General features: G+C 38.6%; 1 protein-coding gene across 1 annotated transcript; it reads right to left on the reverse strand.

Annotated features, from left to right (window-relative positions):
• Positions 1 to 864: 864 nt before the first annotated feature.
• On the reverse strand, positions 865 to 17,858 carry pfkma (phosphofructokinase, muscle a). The gene is made up of 22 exons (XM_052105715.1): positions 17,672 to 17,858; positions 16,417 to 16,490; positions 12,839 to 12,916; positions 12,390 to 12,579; positions 11,844 to 12,009; positions 11,689 to 11,733; positions 11,152 to 11,260; positions 10,696 to 10,791; positions 10,497 to 10,589; positions 9,814 to 9,939; positions 9,632 to 9,696; positions 9,452 to 9,515; positions 9,199 to 9,345; positions 4,804 to 4,874; positions 4,629 to 4,716; positions 4,376 to 4,528; positions 4,114 to 4,278; positions 3,940 to 4,001; positions 2,361 to 2,472; positions 1,962 to 2,061; positions 1,748 to 1,853; positions 865 to 1,607 (listed from the first exon to the last, which is right to left on the reverse strand). Exons 1-22 carry the CDS (start codon positions 17,748 to 17,750, stop codon positions 1,454 to 1,456), a joined length of 2,343 nt encoding a protein of 780 aa, XP_051961675.1. The 5' UTR covers positions 17,751 to 17,858; the 3' UTR covers positions 865 to 1,453.
• Between the last annotated feature and the right edge of the window lie 1,075 nt (positions 17,859 to 18,933).

Here is an 18,933-nt window from a genome sequence, read left to right on the forward strand (position 1 = left end):
CCCGTGAGTGGACCTTCTCCATGTAGAACAAAACAGCTTTTATAAAGTCAGTGTTCGTGATTTTATACATATTTTTCAAAAGTAAAATTTATTTCTTTAGAAGTTAATCTTTATAAATGAGGAAAAAATACTATGTGCACCTTTAAGTGCTTATAAGAACATCTCAGCCATTCACTCCCAGACAAGGTCTGGTGGTTGTTGTTATGGACAACAAAGAAAAAACGGATTGATTTAATATAGTAATAGTTGAGGAAGATCCATTCATGACTAACATCTGGTGGTGAAAATAGCTTGTTTAATGAAGAATCATCGGGATGTTTGTGATTAATACTTGCCTGATGTTTCACCGTACAGTGCTTTCAGTCAACTTTTCAGAGAAAATTGTATATCAGTATGCATTGAGTTGTTCATACCTTTATATCTTGTAAATAACACAACATAAAATACAGTATAATGCATACAATTATTACACACTAATAGTAATAAATATAAATATGTTCCTCATTTATTATAAGCTGTTATAAGTTATAAGGGTATTCAATGGGTAATTATTCAGACTATGAGACTGTGAAATGTGTGAGAAGTGGGGTAATGCTAAGCATTTTGCACTCCATCACAAATAGAAAATAAAATTTGTCATCCCTGTCAAATCACATTGTAATTTAACATAAAAAATATTTTTATTAAGTATTATTTATTTTTATCACATACTTTTTTCAAACTTTTTAGTCTCTATATATTAGTTTTGTATACATTATACAATTTTATCTACGGTGTCAACATTGTCTTTAATTAAGCATGCTAGGAAAAGTAGTTAATAGAAAATGACAAATTTATTTGTGCAGCATGGTTCAATTATAAAACGTAGAGAATACATCATATTAGAATTAATGGTAATCAGTACGCAGCATTTATGATGCCATATGTTTACTCTGGAGTCAGTGCTAGCATTTGACCTTTGAATGTTCACACTAACTATTCAAATAGGTTTGACCTTTAACAACGTGTTGCCTTCTGCTTCAGATGTCACTTTAACACAGATGATGAGGTTAATATTGTCTGTCCTTGGTAAGTTTAGCTGTATATGCAGCAACATTTAGGCTGTCAACCACATCCTTGCTGATCTTGATAGCATATACAGTATGTCCTTTGGTCCTTCTCGAAGATTTAAGTAGTAACATGCTGTTCCCGAATACTGTCTATAAACTACAAAGAGGATTCCCTCCTTTCCAATAAAATGACATTCTTAAATAAAAAGACGAGGGCAATAATACTATTTTTATTCACATATTGTGATACTGTTTACCATAGATATCATTTATACAAACAAAATAATAAGAGACATGTAGGCAAACAAATAATTATAAGTACGGTAGATGATAAGACAACTGAGATATAATAAATTTAAGATCACCAGTTGTTCCATAAGTGAGATGCTCATTCATGCTCGTAACTACTTTGAAAGAGACATGTTTACTGGAGCATTCTTGCTAATAACATGCTCCATAAGAGCATGCTCGGAGGTGTCCAGATTAATCTTGTACTTGGCCAAGATCTTCATTATAGGCCTCAGCTTCAACCACCACTGGCTCTTTGGAATACGGTGTCTAGGGCAAAGAAAAAAGCATTGTGACTTCTGAGGAGGATAGTGAAATGAGGGATGTGTTTGTTACAGCAAACTTCTGTTTCAGCCTAAATCTGGATTATATGGATCTACTGAATATAATGGATAATGGAGGATTCTTACTCAAAATCTGTCTGCTCCTTCAGTTCACCCAGTGGCTGGAACACAAGTCCTCTCTTCCTCATGCCCAACACACACACAGAGTCTGGAGTGTTGGCAAAGATTCGGCCTACAGACAGTCAAAAATGTCTTAGCGAAATCTAAAATACAAGCTTTTTATTTAAAGTTAAATAAGCATTTAGATCTGAAATATTCATTTGTTTGAAGTCATTCTCACCATGTCTATAACATTCCTTCAGTTTCTCTGTCAGCCAGAGAACGGACTTGGCACCCATCTTGGTAGCAAAGTTTCTGTCAAAAGGAGTTGGGGTGCCACCCTATAAACCAAAATTTGTGAGAACCTTAAAAGGAGCAGCGTGTAATTGCTGTGCCACAAGCAGTACCAAATTAAATTGCAATCTATTTGTTTCAGCAGCCTGACATGGCAATATGTACTCAACCAATTAATTGTCAGAATAATGGCAGATGGAGGGAGTGTATGGAAACACTTATTATTTTAGGAAATCTGTTTGGTGCTGCTAGTGGTGCAGAAATGTCACGCTGCACCTTTAAACATCTAATAAATGTATATGCTGCAGTTTGACTGAAATTCTCAGGTTTTTGTCAAGCCTCTTACTTGCTGCATATGGCCGAGGACATTCTTGCGGCAGTCAAAGACGCCTTTTCCCTCCTCTGAGTACAGGTTAAAGATGAAATCAGTGGTGTAGTTGGCATTGCTGTTCTCATTTCTAGAAGACATGTTGGTTAAGAGGTGTTGTTTCTTCCAGTTAAAAAAAATATTCTAGGTTAAATTGAATAGGGTTAAATAAAGGCTTTAAGGACAGCATCTATGGCATTCGAATCGTCGCCCATTTAGTAAAAACAAAAATAATGAATTTTTTCCCCTTCTTTTTCTCTCCCCTTTTCTCCCCAATTTGGAATGCCCAATTCCCAATGCACTCTAAGTCCTCGAGGTGCCGTAGTGACTCGCTTCAATCTGGGTGTTGGAGGACCAATCTCAGTTGCCTTAGAGTTTGAGACAGGCAACCGCGGACATAGTGTGTTTGGTGGTTTCACACTATTGGCATCCACGCACAACTCACCACACGCCCCACCAAAAGCAAACCACATAATAGCGACCACAAGGAGGTTAACCCAACGTGACTCTACCCACCCTAGCAACCTGGTCAATTGGTTGCATAGGAAGCCTGACTGGAGTCACTCAGCACACCCTGGATTCGAACTTGCGACTCCAGTTGTGGTAGTCAGCGTCTTTACTTGTTGAGCTACTGAGGTCCCCGATAATGTACTTTAATGGGACAAGTGTGAAGCTTATTTGTTAAAGCATTCTCTTTTCTCATAATTCATCTTCTGATATTTGAGCTGTAAAGTTATCAAAATTTTATTTTTGAAGGGAGACCACTACTATTATTTTCTGTGGTAAGTGACACCATGTGCAACAGATGCTATTGATGGAGGTTAATTTTAATATAAACCTGATAATTAAAGGGATAATTCATCCAAAAAAAAAAAAAATTCTCCCATAATTTACTCACCCTAATGCTATACCAGATGTGTGTGTGAATTTTTTTCTCTCCTGCAGAACACAAATGAAGAATATTCTGTTGGTCCATCCCGTGCAAGTGAATAGTGTCCAGAAGATCCAAAAAGCACATAAAGGCAGCATAACAGTCTCCAGTGGTTTAATCCATTTCTTCAGAAGTGATTTAATAGGTGTGGGTGAAAAATATTTCGATATTTATACTTTCAGTTCTACTTCTACATTCTTCTACATTCGTTTTTTGGCAATTGGCATTCTTCATGAACATTGCCACCTACTGGTCGGGGCTGGTCAAAGGTGGGGATTTATAGCAAAAAAGGACTTAAATATTGATCTGTTTCTAAACTACACCAATCATATCATGTCTGGAAACATGGATTAAACCACTGGATTCTTATAGATTACATTGATGCTGCTTTGTACTTTTTGGAGCTTCAAAATTTTGGTCACCAATCACTTGCATTGTATGGATGTACGGAGCTGAGATATTCTTCTAAAAATCTTTGTCACACACATCTGGGATGGCATGAGTGTAAGTAAATGATGAGAGACTTTTCATTTTTGGATGAACTGTCCCTTTAATTAAAGAAGTCAACCTAAAGGTGAAAACTAAAATGTTACCTTTAGAAATGTATCAACACTGAAAGACACAAACCTGAGAATTAGGCCTCTCTTAACAGTAGTCTTCATCTTCTCAACAAGATGCTCCACATTGCTCTGTACACAAAAATTATTTGGAGAATTTCAAATAGAGTGGTGCAATTTGTTCTTCTATGAAAGAACACGACTCTTGGAGCCCATGTTTGTTCAAAGTGCTTTACGAGTTTACCTCCAAGTCACGAATGCCAAATTTCTCTTCATATATATAAGCAGCATCAGCTCCTGCGGCGAGGCCAGACATTGTTGCTAGGTAGCCGCAGTATCCTCCCATAGTCTCAATGATGAACACACGGCGCTTAGTGCCCGCTGCAGACTGCTTGATCCTGTCACAGGTCTACAGCAGGATGAGGAATTATGTGAGGACATGACCAACTGAATATAACGATCTACATATACTTTATATTAGAGCATGTGAGTGTGTTATTTCTAACCGTAGTGATGGTGTTAAGGGCAGTGTCAGCTCCAATGCTGAAGTCTGAGCCTGGCACATTGTTAGAAACAGTAGCAGGAATGACCACCATGGGAATACACAACTCTTCAAACTTCTCTCTGCCTTGGACCATCTCCAAGCCTCCTGTAAATGCCTGATAAGAAAAATATGAAAATGGTCTTGGTCAGTCATTTCGACAGAATATGTATTCATTTAGTTAGGACACAGTTAAGAACAATAAGTAATTCACTTGCCTCAAAACCCCCAATGATGACCAGAGCATGAATATTGTACTTTGCAATATTTAAGCTGATCTCCTCCATGTACTTTCCAGGTAATACTCTGAATAAACAGAAGAGTAAGAAAAGATATTACAAAGGATGATAAAGAAGTCAGAAAGTATGACATTCTAAAAGGCGTGAACAGTACCTTTTGGTACCCAATACCGAGCCACCTTTTCCTGTCCAATCTCCAACATTGTTCCAAGTAATTGGCTCAATCTAGGAACATTAAAACACCATTAATAGAGTCCTATGACACCATGCGAGGATCGGACATGTGAACAGCGAGCTCTGCGCACATTGTTAGTTTTAATGACAGAAACTGGTGAGATTCGATACACTGTTCCATAACTGTCCTAGGAGGACAATATGTTAAAGATTTCAAAATCCTCGAGCTCTGGAGACATTAAAAGACACTAACATGCTCAAGCTGACACCCCCGAGCAGGCCCCGAGCCTGGGAGTTGATTTAGTTGGAGAGATGTGGGAAATGTGGCAAGAGATGTTGAACATATCGGCAATGCTGACAGGGTGCAGTGAAGGACATGGTTGGAGAAGTTGGAGGACATGGAGAACCATAGCTGGCGGAATAACGTCCACATTTTCGGAATTCCTGAAGCCGAGGAGGGTCAGGATATGGTGAAATTCCTGGATGGGCTCCTTCCAAATCTGCTTGATATAACAGGCCATAAGCTGGAAATCGAGTGAGCTCACAGGGTTCCTTCTCAGCTAGCTGTGGAGGGAGGCAGGCCTCGATCAATTCTGACCAAATTTCTGAGATTATCCGATAAAGAACAAGTGTTACGTGAGGCGAGGAGTAGGCTTTCTTGGAAAAAACACTGCATTTTCTTGTTCCTAGACTTTGCGAATTCGACTAGAGAGAAGTGTGATCGATTCAAGGAATGCAAGAAACTTTTACATCAATGGAAGGTCGCTTTTGCACTGATGTTCCTGGTCAACTGATGTCCTTCATAAAGTAATTGGAATGAGTAAGTTATTGTGTGTAGTGCTGGACTGGGAAGAGAAATCGGCCCTGGATTTCAATGTTGTTGAGCAGGGTGGGGTGGGGGGTTGTTCGCCATCCTTTTCAGCATATCGCGGTGCCGTTTTGTGGTCCATTCCGCATAATGTGGCGGCTAATTTTTGCTTATCGCGGCCCATTCGGCACGTTTCCCGATCGGTTCTCCTGCTGGCCAGTCCGGCCATGATCGGCTCCAAAGTGCGTCGGCCCACTGGGATAATGCCCAGTATGCCAGATTGCCAGTCCAGCCCTGATTGTGTGATGCTCTTAACCTGACTCACTGAACATTCACTGGACCATACGAGGAAGCTGATCGCCGCCATTGATTCTTTTTGTGTTGGTTCCACATAGCGGCTGGAGTTTATTTTGTGAAGTTTCAATCCTTTGGGAAGGTTTGTGGAGGTCTCCACATGTTCTTTGTACTTATGCCTCCTATTGGATAGTTTGTTTTGTGGAATATATCTTGCAAATCATTAGAGTGATTAGGGCATCTATTCCAGCAACGGCCGAATGGGCCAGATCAATGAACATTTAATTGACAGTCCGAGAAAACTGAACAGGCCGTTTTTTTATCTATCCATCTACATATGTTATATATATTTTTTTATTTTTATTTAAGCAATATCACACAAGCAAGAGTGCGATATGGTCCTACATCAGCACTGCTGTGATTCGACCGCAGGCCGAGTGCCGTAGTTAAATCACAGCAGTGCTGATTTAGGGCCATATAGCATGATTGTGAGGGTGATATTGCTTGTATACAACAGTACACAAGTACAACTAAATTTTAAAAAATTAGGAAAACTTGAGTACAGTCATAAACTCATTTGTGCATGGAACTACTTTCTTACACGGCAGAACGGAATCTGCCGTTGCTGGTTCAAACCAAATGATGCATCCAAGCCTCCATTAGTAATTAAAAATGTCACTTCAGAAATAGTACCAGGGCTTGTGCTGTTTCGAACAAGTTATTGGATGGATGTGTGTGTGTGTGTGTGTGTGTGTGTGTGTGTGTGGTGGGGGGGGGGGGGAGCATTTGCGATCACCTGTTGCCACACCCAAGCAGAGATGCTGTCAGCTTTCTGAAGGTCAGCTTTCTCAGTGGAAAAATAGCATCCAAGAGGGGGTATTTATACCTATTTCGCAGTAGCCAGTGCGCAAGAGTTGATCACTATAGAAACCGCAACGTCCTCTGTCATTTTAAACAGCACCCATTGTGTAATTAATCAGTCTGTTGTGTATCTCAGCTGTGATGAGCCATAATGCTGAAGTTGTTCGTTTAAAGCCGTTTAAAGCTATTTCCTAGCTTTAGTAGTGTATTGTAGTAAGTGTAGTAAGCAATCAAGAAGAGCTGTTGTATGTAAACGGCTGACGCAGATTCACTTCAAGTCACCTAACTGGCTCATATTACACACAAAGATGATCTTTCGCCGTCACCTGCTGCTAACATATGTAATGTAAAAAAAAAAAACAGCTCTTAACAGATCTGCACTGCACTGCTCTTACACTTTACATTTGATTAATTCATTTGGCAGACACTTTATATCCAAAGCTTTAGTTTAGAAAGGCACGAACACAAGCGGAGTAATACACACACAGTGAATCGTCCGAGAGCTGATGGTGTCAGACCATCAGTGCTCATGGAACGTCTCCCATCCAATCAGTTTCGAGGACCAGAACTAATACATACACACTACCGTTCAAACGTTTAGGGTCACTGATTCATTATTTTTTCACATTTTAGAATAATAGTAAAGTCATCACAACTATGAAATAATAGAAATGGAAATATGGGAATTATGTTGTGACTAAACAAAATCTGAAATAAATCAAAACGATGTTATATTTTAGCATCTTCAAAGTAGTATATATACACCTTTATTTATTTAGTTTTTTTAAACCATTAGCAGCCGCGATGAGAAGGGAAGATGATTTCCAGGGGTGGTGGCAGAAGGTGTGGCACATAAGCCTTTGCTTTATGCAGATGATATTTGATTATTTGTCTCCAACCCTACTAGATCTACAGTATGCCTTGCCTCCATAGAATTATTAATTCCTTTTCTAAATTCTCATGATACAGAGTGAATTGATCAAAATCCGAAGCTTTGCTCTGACAATGTACCGCCGAGTAACAGCTTTTCAGCCATGCAATTTCCAGTGGCCCAAACAGGGCATTAAGTATTTGGGTATTTTATTAACAGCTAATTTGTGTGATTAGAATTAATTTTGACCCTTTAATAAAAAAGTATTTCGACCGATGTGTGCAGGTGGGCTTCATTTCATTTATCTATTACTGGGAAGGTTAATGTTATTAAAATTCAACTACCTGCTACAATCTCTCCCTGTAGATGTCCCCCTATCTTATTTCAAGCAATTTGTTAGCATAGCGAAGTCCTTCATTTGGAATGGTAAATATCCCAGATTACATTTCAGTAAATTACATAGGTTGATTGACAAATGTGGACTAGGCCTACCCAAGATTTCATTTTATTATTATGCATTCGGTCTCAGACATTTGGCTCATTGGACGCTTCCACCTGAGAGAGCCCCTACCTGGTTTTGTATTGAACAGGATGTCTTTGCCCCTATTTCGCCATTACAAAGCCTTTCTATCAAACTAACTGGAGAAGTTAAGTTACACCCCATTATCTCGCATTTGCACTATGTATTGACAAATGTGTCCAGAGTGTTTAATTCAGATATTTATTTAAATGTAGTCTCAAGCATATGGATGATCCCATAATTTTGTATTAAAAATTCCCCTTTCTGCTGGTCAGAGTGGGGATTAGGTTAGAGGTTAATACGCTCGGTGACCTATATGAGGGTGGAGTGTGGATTCTTTGAAAATATGGTTCAACATTTTGGGATTCCCAGGTGTTAGTGCTTTAGGTATTTACAGCGGTGCCACCTGCTCAGTTCTATTTTTTGGAGTAGCATACACCCCCCTAAAGCAGCAGATACTCTGGGAGAGGTGATCACTGCTTTTGGAAAAGGTCATGAGGCATCAGTTTATTACTCCCTGTTAATTCAGAGACTGGGGGGAAGGAGCTTTAACTTCTATCAAGAGACTATGGAAGAAAGATTTAAACATTGTATTGGTATGTTTATTTTTTGGGGGAAGGGTTATAATTTAATATAATTTGGTTACACTGTTTCTGTTATGTTTATTTAAGTTGTTGTATGAAGTCAATAAAAATAGTTAATTATAATTTTAAAAAACCCACCATTAATACATGAATCTTACAGTACTTGTGTATCCATCACTTCACTGGCTTCTCATGATTTTACATTGGATTCCAATAAGGGGTGAAGCACTGTTAGCATCATATGCAAATGCCTTTAAAGGAGCACTCAGTAATTTTTTCCCAGCTTGTTATTGGACACTTTTACTCTTGGATTAAATTAATCATGGCTGATTGTGAATAGTACATTTCTAGAATAGCATCTGTAACTGAAAATTATTGTATTGAATGATTCTGCATCCAACCCACAAGGTGTCACTGCACACTGCATGGCTACTTACCTTTTCCTGAGCCAAACCTTCGAAGCCATCGTGAATTGCCAGCATGTTGTGGCCCTGGATAATACCGATCCTGACAGCTGCACGCACAGCTGCATTCATTCCAGCGCAGGGAGCACCCACATTCATAATAGCCACATTAATGTTACTCTGATGAAGAAAAAGGTGTACATTGAAAAGTAGATGCACAACTAAATATGATGTCAGAAAGAAAGAAAAAAGAAAAAAAAAATTGTTATTCAATATTTTTACTCACCTTTGTGTCTGGAACCCGCACATGGGCCAACAGTTTATATGTGTTCCAGTTATTCTCAAAACTCCTGCACAGACAGACATTCATGCATCATTAGATGCTTTAAAATTTTTTATTCAAGGCAATTCCTTGTTTTAAAAGCAAATATCAGCTAGAGAAAAATAGAGACATTTCTAAACATACTTTCCCCTGAGTTTTACAGCATCATCAAATCGACTCTCTTTCATAGCAACAGTAACATCCTTGGTCTATAGTTTGGATAAAGAAAATGAGAGTTCTGAGAAAGAGAAATAAATCATTTGTTGTAGTTCAATGTAATCCTCAATAGTGGATCTCTATATAAAATTTGATGTGTTTATACACACCACTTGCACACACTCCATGAGAGGGAGTCTGACAGCCTGATTCCCAGTGAGACTGACCACACAGGCAGGAGTTTCTGGAGTGGCTTCCAGAAGAGCCATGACCGCCTCCACACCCATCCTACTACCCTGATATACAGCAAATACACACATTTAAAGGGATAGTTGACCCAAAAATGCCCAGATGTGTATGAATTTCTTTCTTCTTCAGAACACAAATTACGATTTTAGGAGAATATCTCAACACTATTTGTCCTCACAGTGGAAATGAATGGTGACCAGAACTCGGAAGGTCCAAAAAGGACATAAAGGCAGCAGAAAAGTAATCCATAAGGCTCAAGTGGTTAAGTTCATATCTTCTAAAGTGATATGATCGGTATGGGTGAGAAACAGACCATAAGACATGGATTTAACCACTTTTTTGGACTTTCAAAGTTCTGGTCACCATTCACTTGCATTTTGTGGACATACAGAGCTAAGATATTCTTCTAAAAATCTTTGTTTGTGTTTTGGAGAAGGATCAAAATCATACACATCTGGGATGGCATGAGGTGAGTAAATGATGAGAGAATTTTCATTTTTGGGTGAATTATCCCTTTATACTGAATTGACATAAAAAGGGGTGAAAGAAATTGGAGGGAAAAGAGAGATAAAGAATGACTAATATAAAACAAATGTAAACTCACCAGCACTCTGTCAAAGGCTGAGGGAGTTCCACCTCTCTGCACATGACCCAGGATGGTGGCACGAGTATCAAAGCCCAGCCTCTTTGTCACCAGCTGTGCCAGAATAGATAGATATAACAAAATTGTACCTGTTATGATGCTATACTGGTACCTTTTATAAGTCAGAGAATGGTTAATATAGTGAGAGGGGATAAATTACATCTTTTAGCTGATCACAAGTGATTGGTTCCCCCTGTTTATTGATTGCTCCCTCAGCCACAATGATGACATTTAGACGAGAACCCATGTTTCTGGTCTGTTAGGAGAAAACAAAGATTGCCATGGTTAAGACATGGCAGAAAGAACTCACGTACTGTATAGTTGGAAGCAGAATTGTGTGAGAAATATGTAAACCATTTATCAACCAAACACAGGGTTCGCTAAAACAGTTGCATTGGTAAACGCCTCCTAAGCATTGTGCTTTTTCCAATCTGCACTGTTAATATAAATAAAAAGATCAATAAAGACATGGGGGTTAGGGTCACTTACATGAAGATGCTTCAAGCCAACTTGAAAAATGAATACTGACAGAGAAGAACTGGTTGTAAACAATTGAGATAACCAATGCAACAACTGTGTAACCTTTGAACGTATTTTGTGTTGTCTCCTAATGTACCTCTGTGAGTCTTCTACACAAGTGCTCCTCCCAGCCGTCATCTGGGGGCATCTCGGGAATAAACACCCAGTCAGCACCACATGAAAGAGCAGTAACGAGAGCTAGGTAACTGAAACATACACACCAGAAATATTGAACAACTCAACAAAATACAAAACTCCATTTCAAATAATTTAATGGGAGATTCTTTGAAACCACACATGCTCTAAATTACATCAAATATTTGGGCATTGGAGTCTCTGTCTTTAAACTTCTCAAGCCCACATACTATACACTAGGCCTTGCTTTGGGACTGGGTCTAAGCTTATATTTTCATACAAAACTGCATTACATTTCCAGTGTACTAAAGCTGATAATAACCAACCACAAGTTGGCACACAATACAGAAAATTTACCAAAATACAATTTCTCAGAATGGCTACTTAGGGGGGTCTGGTAATGATCTTGGTCTGGGTCTTAGGGGATCTAGGTATAAAAGCTCACTTTGGTGGACCCAGATGCATGAATAAGCACACTCACATACCCACACGTTCTTACCCACAGTGTCTTCCCATGACCTCCAGGATGAAAGCACGTTGGTGGCTGTGGGTCAGAGCAAAGACATCAAAAGCAGAATTTAGGGACAAATGCCTAAAAAATTAAATCAGAGAACACTGAAGATCATGCATTGATTCATAGTGCATATTAATGACCTCTGTGCAGTTGTGGTGATGCTGTCCACCACCTCAATGATGCGATGCAAGGCTGAGTCTGTACCGATGGTCATGTCCGTTCCACAGAAGTCATTGTCAATAGAGCCAACCATGCCTACGATATTCAGATGAGATGAAGCCTTGGCCTCCTCCTTGGTGATCTGACCTGTGCAAATGACCCATGAAGAACATGACTGTCACTTGAGAATATTTCTCTGCTTAGGGTAGTGTGTATAAAAAGCATAATAACAATTCAGCTGGTCATAATAGCAAAATTAACCCCAACAGAGTGACAAGGACCCTGGTGTGAAGTGTAAATAAATATACACCATACACCAATAACTACAAAAAGTACAGATTTGAGTTTGTAGTAGTTTCTGTAACATGTATTAGGTAATCAATTACTTGGGACAACAATTCATTACACAGATACACAGATGCCATTAGTCAATGCAACACTATATTTAACACTAAAAAGGTTTCAATATTACAGATTTATTACAGATCAGTCTTTTGTCTTATTTTGTGGAAAACATTGCAGGTTACCTTTACTGACTAGATCTTTGAGCAAGTCACTCCACTCAGTGCGAAATATGTTGGCACCAGTCAAACTGCCATCTCCACCAATTACACAAAGGTTGGTGATGTCCAGCTTGACGAGATTGTTAGCAGCCTTCAGACGCCCCTCCCTGGTCTGGAAATCCTTACAGCGGGCACTGCCAATGACTGTACCACCCTTCAGAGAGACAGAGGAAAAAGAAAATAGACTGTCAGGAAATTACCCTCAATAAAATACATTTGCTTCTAAGTCTTCTTGTGAGGAAATACTAATACTGTCTCTGTTTGGGATACTTGTATGTTTCGTTCACTTTTTCTTCTGCCATTGCTCAGTGTACTTTTCAGAGTTTTATCGAAATCAAAAACACTGTAAGGGAGGAGCTGTGAGAGACTGTGGTGAAGTTAATTAATTGTAGCATTTGATAGTGCAGATTTACCAGCTGTAGCATCATGGACACACTCTCCCAGGTAGCGGGGCGGATATGATCCCCTCCGTCAACCAATCCCTGATAACCCTGCACATGACAACCAACAACACTGTTAACAAAACAGAGCCACAAGGCTTCTTTCCAATGTGTAGATGTTTATCTACACGTTTCTTCATAACAGTCCTAATTTGTAAGACACAATTAAGATGTGATTGGCATGAACAATAGACACAAATGTATTATTACTTTTAATATATTCATGCACATACACACACACACACACACACACTTTTATTGATATATTATGGGGAGCCAAACAGGAAATAATTTTATAAAATCTGAAAATACAGTATAAATATAAATCCTGAATATATAGTTGTAATTACAAGAACTTATGTATAAATCAGAATATATACATGTAAATGCTGTTTAAAGAGTTGTAAGTCTGAATATACAGAATAAATGAATCTGAATACATAATTGTAAATCCTGAATATTTAGTTGTAAATCCTGAATATATAGTTGTAAGTCTGAATATTTGGTTGTAAGTTGTAGTACCGGTATATGAATATAACTCTGATTATACTGTACATATAGTTGCAAATATTAATTTCCCCATAAATCTCAATATATAGTTATAAATTAGATGGCCAGGCATGATCAAAGACAGTTGTTCTTGAATAAAACGTGTACTGTAATTAAAGAGATTAAGCTGTTCTTATGAAAAGCGATAAAGGAAATTGTGTAATTCTATAAAATAATTAGAGATGTCTGCCATTTTGAACTGCTTTTGTGGAAATAACCCTTAGGCTTCCAAATCCTGGCCGCAATGGCCAGCAATTAAATTGATGAAGCAGAATAAATAATTAAAAAACTTAAACATTTATTGAAAAAACAAAACAAAAAAGCACTTGTTAAAAAGTCTTATTATGTCTTATTATGACAATCATGGTGTAAAACAAATAATTATATTAAGCATGTTAACCGTTTTAGTCACATATGGGAAATTAGAGCTTGTCTATCAATAATCTTGATCACAAAGTGATTTTATAAATACATATTCAGACTTAAATTTATATATTCAGATTGATATTTATATAGTCAGACTTACAACTATATATTCAGATTTTATACAATTATTTCCTGTTTTCCCTATAATATGTATATACAGTACATATGTATGAGGTGTAATATATATAAACATATACATATATACACATATATACATACATACATACATACATACATACACACACACTGGCTGCCAATAGTTTGGTATAATGTACAGATTTTGCTCTTATGGAAAGAAATTGGTACTTTTATTCACCAAAATGCCATTCTACTGATCGCGATGTATAGTCAGGACATTAATAACATTAAACATTACTTTTACAATTTGACTACTTCAAAGAGTTCTCATCAAAAAATCCTCCATGTGCAGTTTCTGTTTTCTGTTTCAAAAGTGTATTTTCTTTGCAATTCTTGCCATAAGGCCTGCACCCCTGAGTCTTCTCTTTACTGTTGTACATAAAACTAGTGTTGAGTGGGTAGAATTCAATGAAGCTGTCTGCTGAGGACATGTGATGTATCTATTTCTCAAACTGGAGACTCTGATATACTTATCCTCTTGTTTAGTTGTACATCAGGACTACCACCCCTGGAGTCATGAATTCAAAACCAGGGTGTGCTGAGTGACTCCAGCCAGGTCTCCCAAGCAACCAAATTGGCCCGGTTGCTAGGGAGGGTAGAGTCACATAAGTCACAACCTCCTTGTGGTCACAATTAAGTTGTTCTCACTCTCAATGGGGTGCATGATTATGCATGTATCACGGAGAGTAGCATGAGCCTCCACATTCTGTGAGTCTCTGCGGTGCCATGCACATCAAGCCGCATGATAAAATGCATGGATTGACGGTCTCAGAAGTAGAGGCAACTGAGACTTGTCGTCCTCCACCACCCGAATTGAGGTGAGTAACCGCGCCACCACAAGGACCTAGTAAGTAGTGGGAATTGGCCATTCCAAAAAATTGGGGAGAAAGGGGGAGGAAAAAAAAAGGATAAGGTGTTGGAGTGATGGAAATAGGGCCCATCTAGATTTGATAAAAAAATTACTTTTTGAAATAGTGAAGGTGCTTTTTTTTACATCAGTAATGTCCTGACTATACTTTGTGATCAGTTGAATGCCACTTCGGTGAATGTAACAATTTCCTTCCAAAACAGCAAAATATGTACAATATTCCAAACTTTTGGCCACCAGTGTATGTATGTATGTATGTATGTATATATATATATATATATATATACATATACACACACACACACTGTACATACACACACATACATATACTGTATACAGTATACACCGATTAGCCGCAACATTAAAACCACCAGCCTAATAGCGTGTAGGTCCCCCTCGTGCCGCCAAAACAGCTCTGACCTGTCAAGGCCTCTGAAGGTCCTGTGGTAGCTGGCACCAAGTCCTGTAAGTTGTGAGGTGGAGCCTACATGGATCAGACTTGTTGGTCCAGCAACTCCCCTAGATGCTCAATCAGATTGAGATCTGGGGAATTTGGAGGACAAAATCAACACATTTAACTCTTTGTTATGTTCCTCAAACCGTTTCTGAGCAATTTTTGCAGTGTGGCAGAGCGCATTATCCTGCTGAAAGAGGCCACTGGCATCAGGGAATACCGTTGCCATGAAGGGGTGTACATGGTCTGCAACAATCTTTAAGTAGTTGGTACGTGTCAAAGTAACATCCACATGAATGCCAGGACACAAGGTTTCCCAGCAGAACATTGCCCAGAGCATCACACTGCCCCCACCGGCCTGCATTCTTCCCATTGCATCCTGCTGCCATCTCATCCGCAGATAAATGATGCACATACACCCGGCAATCCACATGATCTAAAAGAAAATGTGATTCATCAGACTAGGCCACCTTCTTCCATTGCTCCATGGTCCAGATCTGACGCTCACGTGCCCATTTATAGGTGCTTTTGGCGGTGGACTGGGGTCAGCATGGGTACTCTGACTGGTCTGCGGCTACGCTGACGCAGTAAGCTGCGATGCACTGTGTTCTGACACCTTTCTATTATGGCCAGCATTAAGTTTTTAAGCAATGTGCGCTTATCTCTTCTATGGGATTAGACCAGATGGGCTAGCCTTCCCTCCCCACATGCATCAATGAGCCTTGGGCGCCCATAACCCTGTTGCCAGTTCACCAGTTGTCCTTCCTTGGACCACTTTTGGTAGGTACCAACCACTGCAACCGGAAACACCCCACAAGACCTGGTGTTTTGGAGATGCTCTGGCCCAGTTGTCTAGCCCTTGTCAAAGTCATTCAGATCCTCACGCTTGCCCTTTTTTCCCGGATCCAACACATGAAATTCAAGAACTGACTGTTCACTTGCTGCCTAATATATCCCACCCATTGACAGGTGCCATTGTAACCACCTGTCAGTGGTTTAAATGTTGTGGCTGATCAGTGTATATACACACATTTATACTGGATGTTCCTATATGAGTATACGGTTTTTATCAATACAACATTTTTCATTTATTGATATTATTATTATTTACTATACCTCATGAACAAAGAAAACTTTAGCTCCAGTGTACAAGCCTACCCTGACAGTGGCTCTCACAGCTGCATTCATTCCTACAACAGACAAGTGGACAACTGAAACATATGGAGGTACAGTATATCTGGACAGACATAAGAGTGTTTCTTGTGAACTGTACATCCTCTTTTATTGTGGAAATTCTCACACACACACAAAAAAAAAAAATATATATATATATATATATATATATATAGTAGAAAGTACAAATTACCACAGATGTACTGTGAAAGTATTGCAATGGGAAAATGACTAACCTGACATTGCATCTTAGTACTTGATCAGAAACAGCTCTGGTGTAGCTTTTTTCTTATCCTATGCATTCTGTAATCTCTACTAAAATGCAAAGGTGTTAAGACTGTGTTGTTTACAAAACTGCATCGGTGTCTCTATTTTTAATAGTTAGCAGCTGTGGAAAAGCCTCTACATAACCTCAAGTCATTCAATAAGGTCACTGGCACTAAATATAGCACAAAATTATAAAAATAGGAAGGTAGGTGACAAGAAGTACATGCTAATGCTAAAGGCTACATGAGCAATGACCCTATAGAGGACCAAAGCTGAGAAGATCAGAGGACAGTAGTAGAATCTTGTTGTTGCTGCCATCTGTATATTTTTGTCCTTTTCATCTGACTCCTTTCATTTAAAAAAAAAAAAAGTGTAATTAATGTTCTATTTACCATTATCAGATCGTTTCAGCTCATATCAAGTTTTTCATTTACATTTAATGCATTTAACAGATGCTTCTATCCAGAGCAACTTACAAAAAGGAGGTTGTCGTTATCAACAGATTGTAAACATGCAATATAGTGCTTGCACTGAGATTGTCTGACATTCTTGCTAGAGCAGAATATTCTCATAGAGACCGAGATAACTGGCTTTGTCTATTCAAATATGACCTACGAATATCTGAATAATTTCACCAAATCTGATGGCAAGCAAAAAAACAAAAACAAATAGTGTTTATGAGTTTTACTGCAAACATAGTCAATACATCTCCACATATACACCATGATGTATGATTGTTCATTCAGGCACTGCAAGTTCTCTCTCCAACTTTAGTTTCAGGTTCACTCCTCAATGCTTTCTTTGGACACAATTTATGAGTCCATCATAATATCTATATTCTCTACACACTTGGGTGTAAGAAGGCTACTAAAGGTACCCTGGACTAGACCAACAGAATATGATAGAGGCAGACCACCTACTTCCTGCTTACCTAGGGCATCACCACCTGAAGTCAGTACAGCAATGGCCCTTCCGACCCCCATCTTGGTTGGGTCCATCCCTGTTGTCATGTATTCTAGTGAACAAGGTGGCACAGAGAAATGGAAAGTAAGGAAATGAAAGAAAGGTTAGCACTCTGTCCTCCCTGTCTCTCAAAGCAAGGGGCTACAGAGGGAAGGGTTTAATAGGACAGGATTCCAGCTCGCTGTGCCCTCCCCCTGGAATTAATTTCTTAAAACACAGACACTGCGCTGAGTATCACATAACACCTGACTCAACCAAATATAAATATCAACTTGTATTACACTGTATAGGTTGCATGCAAATCAAATAATGTACATCAGCAGAGGGAGTTACCAACATGTCAGCTATTGCCTCTCTGCATGCACTTATGAAAAAACGTGAACAATCTTTAATTACAGATAAATGCAAAAAAGGAAAGAAAAAAAGTTTATTAATTTCGGAGAGAAATGTAAATAATAATTACGTTAATAATCAGGAGGGGAAAAACAGTTTTGAGAATATGAATTGTTCATGTAAAGAATTGTTGCCTATTGACTGAAAACTCACATTAAAATGTAATTCGGACAACACTTTTTGAAATTTAGATCTCTTTAAATCTTGCTAAATGAAAACATTCTCTATTGAATCATAAATGCCAGTATTTAAAACAGCATATTTTTGAGTCTTGAAACATCTTGATTCATAAGGTAAATAATTCTGACTATGTAAGCCGGTGTTGTCCTTTCCCTGTAAAGAGTCAATCCAGTGCTTCTCAATTCTGCTTCTGGAGGACCTCCAACACTGAATAATTGTAGATGTCTATCTTATCTAAACACCTGATTCAATGGATTAGTCTATTATTGGTGCTCCTTAACCTAAATTGGGTTTGACAAATAAGGAAGCATTTAAAACTATGAGGTGCCCCTAGGGACATTATTCAGAATTACCATGCACATACATGTACTTTTCCTCTCACATACACATATGAAACCAAATTCATTCACATACTATAGTGAAATGCTCACACACATACAAGTGAAATGCTTTTACAAACACAACTGAAACGCTCTCATACATACAACTGAAAATATTACGCTCACACACACAACTGAAATGCTCTCACACACACACAACTGAAATGCTCTCACACACACAACTGAAATGCTCACACACACACAACTGAAATGCTCTCACACACGCAACTGAAACGCACTCACTCACACACAAGTGAAATGCTCTCATACATACAAC

This window comes from Xyrauchen texanus, chromosome 35, assembly GCF_025860055.1.
Source record: "Xyrauchen texanus isolate HMW12.3.18 chromosome 35, RBS_HiC_50CHRs, whole genome shotgun sequence".
NCBI classification, from domain to species: Eukaryota; Metazoa; Chordata; class Actinopteri; order Cypriniformes; family Catostomidae; genus Xyrauchen; species Xyrauchen texanus.